At 44.2% G+C, this 8,063-nt stretch overlaps 1 protein-coding gene across 1 annotated transcript; it reads left to right on the forward strand.

Moving 5' to 3' along the window:
* Positions 1-833: 833 nt before the first annotated feature.
* On the forward strand, positions 834-7,180 carry NPY2R (neuropeptide Y receptor Y2). Its single transcript, XM_051619843.1, has 2 exons — positions 834-909; positions 3,952-7,180. The coding sequence occupies exon 2, from the start codon at positions 3,988-3,990 to the stop codon at positions 5,143-5,145; it is 1,158 nt and encodes a 385-aa protein (XP_051475803.1). The 5' UTR covers positions 834-909; positions 3,952-3,987; the 3' UTR covers positions 5,146-7,180.
* The last annotated feature ends 883 nt before the right edge of the window (positions 7,181-8,063 follow it).

Here is an 8,063-nt window from a genome sequence, read left to right on the forward strand (position 1 = left end):
TGGAATGAGAATTGTGCAAGCCACCGAGTAAGGAGAGTGCTCTGGCTCCTGTTCTTGGGAGCAACAACTAGGGCTGAAGCACCATTCACAGAATCAGGCCCTCCATCCATGCATTGAGAAGACACTCTGAACCTCAGAAGTTATTCCTGGGAGAGACACACGAGGCACACAGCAAAATAGTAAGTAGAGCCTACTGGATTGATTTAATGAAGTTAGACCCCACCAGAAGTAATGCTGGCTGCAGTTAGTCCTCAATTAAACTGGGTGGCAAGAGACCTTTTTGAAAGGTTACCGAATATAAATGTGAATAAATACAGCAGCTGTTGTCTTCACCTCTGCAGCATTGTAAATAAATATGCAATCTTTTATTTCACTCTTGATAGAATATATAAATGCTTTATTTATCTTAACACCTGCCATGGCAATACCCACATCTTCTTACAGGGCACAGCAAATCTGTGAAGGCTGGGATGCTTCTAATAAGGATTTCAGCAGTTGTTTGAAGCAAAGGCACCCCCTTTACGCTATTCCAGAAGGCAGTGTGGGGCCTTGGAAAACCAGGAAGCAGGCTCAGCCGCGAGGCGCACACATCAGTTCGGACTTGCCACAGCCCCCTTCCTCCCAACCCCACTTTTTTCACTCCGGCAGGGCTACAACTCCCGCGTCCTCAGGAGCAGCAGCCGAGACCGCACGGAACGACAGCCCGCAGCCCCCTTCCCTGCGCCCGCAGCCCGCACCACCTCCCGGCTCCGCCCGAGCCCTTCCCGGGCCGCCCCGCCCCGCCCCGTCCCGCCCCCGCGGCGTGCGGGGCCGCTGCCGCCGCCGGCGCCTCCGAAGTTTGGACGGGCGGCGCCGTGCGGGGCCGTGCGGTGCCGCTGCCCCATCGCCAGCAAGGAGAGAGCAGCCCCGGTGAGTGCGTGAGGGGACGGGGGATCGGAGGACCCGCCGGGCCGGGAGTAGCCGCCCCGCTGCGGGGCGAGGAGGCTCCGCTTCCCTCCCTGCCATGCCCGGCTCGGCTGCCTGTCGCCGGCGGTGGCCGCGCTCGCCTCCCACCAGGCGGGAGGGAGGTGGAAATGGGAAGGGGGACACACCGGGAAGCGCGGCGACCGTGGGGTACGGTCGGGCTCCCGCAGCGCCGAGGCTGGGTGCCTTCCCCCGGGCAGGGTGTCCGGGGAGCGGGAGGGCAGCGGCGGCAGCAAAGGGGCAGGGGCCCCGCCACCTCCGCCTCCAGTGTTAACCCCAAACCCTTCCCCAGCGCAAGCACTGCGGTCCTGATGGAAACGCTGCTTGCTAATGTAATCACGTATTTCGCCCTTTTTGCTTGGTTGCTCGCTGAACAGATGTAAGTCTTCTATGGGCCTTACTCTGATGGAAGTAAGATGCCATTTGATGCCCACCTCTGAGGATCTGGCTGCTGGGGAAAAAACATGGAGTAAAACCCCTAGTGCTGTGCAGTACACAAGGTGTGCCTGTAAATGTCATCGGCTGGAGAGTTTGTGCCATAAAAGAACAGGAAGGGTCCCGTTAAAGTCTACTGAGGTAGTGCATGGCACATCAGTTTCCCTTGTGCTCCAAAAGCAGTTGATTCTTTATTCACTTACCTGTCCCACTGACAATGTCAAACTTGTCCAATTTATTTCGTTGCTTACGGACACACCACCTCATCTCTGCTTGAAACCCTGGTTGTCCCTCCTCCCTTCCTCAGCTTTGTGATATTGACAAGACCAAAACGCCTCGTCAGCCTGAACAGGGCAGTAACAAATAAAATTGAAGTAGCAGAAGAAAAGAAGACTTTGCTGAAAAAAAGGAAATAAGAAAAAAAAAAATATGGTTGGAAGTAGGAATGAATAGAAAGTCAGGGACTAGAGGAACTGGTGAAACTATTTTTGGGAAGAAAGGGAAGCTAGATTATTTTGGCTGAGTTACATCCTCCTCCCTGGATTCATGGCAAAGGGAAAACCTGGGAAATTTGCCTTCTCTCTCTCTTCCACTACAGTGTATAAATATGACCTACTCTTGTTTTGCGCTGAAAAAAAAATAATGGTGTTTTGGAGCACCTGACGGCCCTGGGACCTCACCAAATCCCTAATAATACATGCAAGCATAATTGTTTAATGCAGGTTGAAGGCAAAAGCTCAGCAGAGAACTGAATTTCTGCATAATCCTGGCTATGCAAATTGTGGTGGATATCTTACATTTTTAACCTGGTGGACTAAAGGTGTATTAATGAGGAATCCTTTCCTGCCACCCTTACTTAAGCTAGTAGTTGATAACTGATTATATTACTAAAAACTGCAGGGTAAGCTTTAAGCTTGCATGAACAGCTGACACATCTGAGTTACGTATCTCTCAGTGTTTCACATCTCAGGCTTACACTATTAATTGTAAAGTAAATGTAGACTAAACAGTATAACATAATTGTGACCAGTTTAGTTCGGGGAAAAAATACCTTTCAGTTTATGCAGTCAATCTGTTGCTTTTGCAAAAAGAGCTTATGCACAGAGAAATTCTTTGGGATATTGTATGGGATGCACGCAAATACAAAGGGCTCAGTCACCTACTGGCAGACAAGGCTTGTCTCTCAATTAGGAAATCACATCTAAGGATGTTAATGGAGACAGAAGCAGGGATGAAAATCTACAGTGAAGTGGATCTGATTTAAAAAAAATAAATTATATATATTTTAAGTCACAAGAAACTGAAGGCATTAATAGCTACACTATCTCTTTAGGCAGACTTTAATTCAAGATGGATTAAGCTATGTGTAATACCTCATGGCAAGAAACTGACATTTTTTTCTCTGCCCTGGCAGAGAAAATGTATAAAAAGGGAAGAGTTACTAACTCAGGTTTGGCTTTTCTCTTAGTGGTGAACAGCGGTGTTTTCTTGGTGAGCCCACTGGGCACTGGCAATTTCTTAAGTTTTTAAGTTTCCCAGGTCAAGCCAAGGAGTTCCCAGGTGCCCAGTGCTCACTTGCCGTGACATCCATGGGCTTGGCAGTTTGCACGAGAACATGCTCGTTTTACATAGGATTGACGTCCCAAGTCGGCAATTAACTGTACAACATCCATACATCCATCCGTGCTTGCTGAAGTCTTAGGGCAGCAGAGAATTTGGCTCAGCCTGTATAGGGAAGGCAACAAAATGTGATTTTAATACCAGTGGTGAAATTCTTACTGACATCAGCAGGAGAATGATCTGCTCTTCTCTTTGACTGCAGACAGAAATGAATCCCTGATTGGCAGCCTCCAAGGAGCTATGTTTTCCCAAAAATTGCACAGAAAGGAAATATTATGTATAACTGAATTTAATTGTTTCTTGAGTTAATTTCAGCATTAATTGGTTACACAGTCATTTCAGAGAAACCCTCTTATTTCAGTTCTGTTAATGTGATATTCTTGCTTGCCTTGTGACACAAACTTTCCTAAAATAAGGTTTCCTTAAAAAAGTAATTAGTTCTCTGATATTAAGGTGGGGCATAAATCTGTAAGAATTTAGTCACTATTTAAAGGAACCACTTTCCATTAATGGAAAGCTGGAAGATTATTATGCTAATAAGAGTCTGGATGGTGCTGTACCATGTAGAATTCCCATAGGTATTAATGGAAGTTTTGTGCTAAATCAGCAGTAGTTTTAGGTAGTGGATTGTAAGAAAGGATATGCTGCCCAGCAGGATCTTAATCCTTCTGCATTTACTTAGGCAAACTTTGTCTTTGAAATGCTTTTGAAATCTGTCCCAATTTTCAGCAGGAGTCATGCCTGAGTAATATTATGGGATCGGGCTTCAAATGTAAGGGCAACAGAATTTAAATATACTAAGATGGATCTTGTCTTAATCCTGAGATATAGAACGTGGTTTAGAGGAAAGAGCTGTTGATTTAGCTCATTACTTCTTGTCTTAGCCACTGCGGACTGATTTTTCCACGTGTTCTTGTACTGTTTTGTTTTCAGGGACAGGTCTGTTGCTCAGGCCAGCCTGTTGCAAGGATGGGGCCCCTGGAAGCAGTAGGCAGAGAAAACCAGACAGATGAAATGCAGGTGGAGCTGTTCACCAAACTGTACTTGCCTCAATACACCACACCGCTCAATGAATTAGCTCTGGACCCTAAACCAGAACTGAAGGACAGCACAACACTAGTTGAAGTGCAGATAATCCTCATCTTTGCTTACTGCTCCATCATCCTGCTGGGGGTGATCGGCAACTCCCTCGTTATCCACGTGATCATCAAGTTCAAAAGCATGCGCACGGTGACTAACTTCTTCATTGCCAACCTGGCAGTGGCAGACCTGCTGGTGAATACACTGTGCCTGCCCTTCACTTTGGTTTACACACTGTTGGGAGAGTGGAAACTGGGTCCGGTGTTGTGCCACCTGGTGCCTTATGCCCAGGCTCTTGCTGTGCATGTGTCTACTGTAACTTTGACTGTGATCGCTTTGGATCGCCATCGCTGCATTGTCTACCACCTGGAAAGCAAAATCTCTAAGCGGATCAGCTTCCTGATTATAGGAGTTGCCTGGGCAGTCAGTGCCCTGTTGGCAAGTCCTCTGGCCATCTTCCGTGAGTATTCATTGATTGAGATAATTCCTGACTTCAAGATCGTGGTCTGCTCTGAGAAATGGCCAGGGGAGGGGCAGCTGAACTATGGCACTGTTTACAGCATCTCCATGCTCCTGATCCAGTACGTGCTGCCTCTGGCAGTCATCTCCTATGCCTACGCCCGTATTTGGACCAAGCTCAAGAACCACGTGAGTCCTGGGGCTGGGAATGACCACTACCACCACCGGCGGCGGAAAACCACCAAGATGCTGGTGTGTGTGGTTGTAGTGTTTGCTGTCAGCTGGCTGCCATTTCACACCTTCCAGCTCGTCAGTGACATTGACAGTCAGGTGTTAGACCTGAAAGAGTACAAACTGATCTACACAGTGTTCCACGTCATTGCCATGTGCTCAACGTTTGCTAACCCCCTTCTATATGGTTGGATGAATAGCAACTACAGGACGGCCTTCCTCACGGCTTTCCAGTGTGAACAGCGACTGGACTCCATCCACCCTGAAGTATCAGCAGCTTTGAAAGCCAGGAAGAAACTAGAAGCGAAGAGGATTCAGTTCCCCGGAGACTCTTTCACACAACCTACCAATGTCTAAGAAACCTGACTTTAAAGAGGAAACAAAATTCGTTTTGACACATGCATTTTTAATGCATAGTTCTATTCATTAATGGTGAAAGAAAAGTAGTATGAAAGTCAAGGCAAGTGGTCTGATTTGAGGGGGAGTTGATTGGCATAAAGAGTATGTAAATATACAACTCCAAGGAAATAAAAGGGAGAGACCTTGTTTATGGCTGTCTCTGACAGGGTAAGAGACACTCCCGTCCCTCCCATCTCTTCTTCATAAGTCTTAATGACAAAGGCAAAGTTTGCTGGGCAAGTGGCTGACGTGTAGCACAGGAATATGAACGGTGGCAGCAGGTAATTTTTATGTAGCATATGGAGATCAGGGAGAGCAGAAGCCTGGCAGGAAAATAAAGCCTGCTGGGGGGAATGGGCTGTGCTAGTTAAAGCAAACTTTTCAAACCCCTTCTCTCCCGCAGGTATCTTTTATGAAGATAAGGGAATTAAGAAGAGAAATATGTTACTGTTTTTTATGTGTACTGAAGTACTTCAAACCAGTGCATTTTGCATGGATTAGGGGAAATAAAAAGAGTAAAAAAGCCAAACAACCTACAAAAAACTAAACCACAGATTCAATATGAGGAAAGATTGAGTTTCTTACTCGGTTTTGGCCAGTCAGATGGGGTAAAAAGTCTTTCCTTATGAATCTGCTGTGGTTATGCTGGTGAGAAAATCACAAGCTTGTGACCTGATCAGTCATTCCCTGCAGATCCCTCCCTGCCTTTCATTCTGTGCTGGGCACAGTTCACAACACAGTGCTTTAAAGTGGCATTTGAGGGCAGGGTATGCAGGTTAAGGTCTTCTTTGAGCACTTCATAAACTGCCAATATTTTAATTTTCAGGACCTGCTTAAATGTCTAACGTGTTATTAACTCCACAGGCTTTGAATTGTTGCTGCTTTCTCCCTGGATAATAAAACAGCAGATAATTTTGATTCTCTGGAGAGGCTTCTAGATGGTAATGTGCTTTTCCTGTATTGTGGTTTTATGTCACACACTCGTCTTGGAGCTTTTTCTGTCTTTAGCCTTTGTAAAAATTAAGGACATTTGAACGACTGTAGCCTAATAACCGTATGCTAGGTTTATGTGATAACTTATCAGTTACTCTGCATGCTGTAGTGAATAGTTAAATTCCTTTTTTCTCAGGTATAAAATTTTAATCTGTTTACTGTGTTGTACACAGCAATGTTCAACTATTCTGTGTCTTTGTTTAGCCTCTTTGAACTCATTTAAGATACGAAGAAAATTTAAATCCATGTTTATTCCAAGTTGCCCTATTGCTTATCTAGAATAAAAATAAGCATGATACTTACACTTGGAATCTTTTTCTACAGCTACATTTCATCTGCCTCATTTTTTTCTCTCCATTTTATATCGTTCCTAAATTCATTGTGTTTTGTCTTAAAAATGAAAAAACAACAACACTCCAGTACTGAAGTGTTAGCAATGTAATGAATGGTATCAGATCTTTATCAGGTGGAGAAATTAATCTTTGTGTATGCACTATTTGGCACCATTCTTTAAATATCCATGAAATCATTTGGACTTAGTTTTTTGTGAACAGAGAAGGGAGGTCTGGAGAATTAGCTAGTGTTTACTCAAGCAAGAAAAAGTATCCATCATTTTTAAAGAGTTTTACAAAAATAGATTAATTCTCAAACATGCTTAGAGCGTAATATTGTCCATTAGTTATTTTTGTCTGAGTATTAATAATATTCAAAATTTAAGCTCAAAATTGTTATGGGTGAGGAAGGATTACAGAAGTGTGCAATTATTATGGGCATCAATCATATATATTGGTTACAATTGACTCTGAACCCTTAATCAAAAGTGTTATTGCCCAAAATAGCCTCCTTTATTTAATAAGCAAATGGTTTAAAACTTCTGTTTCAACTCTTTTAAGCCTGTTTGAGTATGGTATATATACAATTTTGGAGTAACTATGACAGTGTGTGCTAAAGCTACAGTTGCCAACCTAATTCTCTGTAAATTTAAGTCTACTTTACATCATCCTGTATAAAAGTGACTAATTACAAATTATATTTCAGTCTGTTTCATGATATCTTTATTTTACTGCTTTCTGAGCTTTCCCTGCAGCCATCGTGTTGAGCTAAAGTTGATGCACTAATTGAGTGCATTGCTTTCCTCTCTGAGATGGTGCCTGGGTCAGTGTTTGCTTTCGGGTCACAAACCTTCGCAGTGTCCCACCGCATGGTGTGGATTTTCCCACAGGCACTTGAAGATGGGATGTGGAAGAGCCAGCCTGTCACACAGCTTAGTTGCTCCTTTGGGCTTGGCTCCTGCTCGAACACAGCTATGTAGTTTAGTACCCCTTCATGTTGTAGGAAAATCAGGCATCTTCTCACCGAAAGCAGTGAGGAAGCAACATCTCTCAGTTGCCCCCAAACCAAGCTGTCAGAGGATGTGGAAAGCCAGCGTTTGTCCCCATAGGTCTATAGTCCTTAAAGGACTATAAGGAGTCTTCAGGGGAGCCTCTGCTTTATGTGAAACAGGAACTGGAATCCATATCTCTCCATTCACCTGTCAGCTTTAGTTTATTTAAAAGTGCTATATTCTTTTCCCGTTCAAAAGGTACAAGTTTTATACAAAGCCAAAGACTACCAGGAGCAACACTCATTGAAGAATGCAGTGTTTCACCCAAAATGAAATGTCATCTCTGATTCAGAGGAAGAATTTGAACAAACCCACCTCAATTCTCAGGAGACTGACTTAGCCAGCACAGTGCAGCCTCTCCTGAGGTAGCAGCATAGGTCTTCCTAGAGCTGTTGCGTTGTATATAAAATAAATAAATGCTAAATATAATTATTTTATGGGCAGGTGGTTATGACCTTTGCCTGGCAATTAGGTTCTGGGTCAAGGATATAAAAATACA

The sequence above is a fragment of the Apus apus genome, chromosome 4 (assembly GCF_020740795.1).
Source record: "Apus apus isolate bApuApu2 chromosome 4, bApuApu2.pri.cur, whole genome shotgun sequence".
In the NCBI taxonomy this organism is placed as follows: domain Eukaryota; kingdom Metazoa; phylum Chordata; class Aves; order Apodiformes; family Apodidae; genus Apus; species Apus apus.

Coding starts and splice junctions, on each gene's coding strand:
- NPY2R (XM_051619843.1), top strand. CDS start 3,988: ATGGGGCCCCTGGAAGCAGTAGGCAGAGAAAACCAGACAGATGAAATG.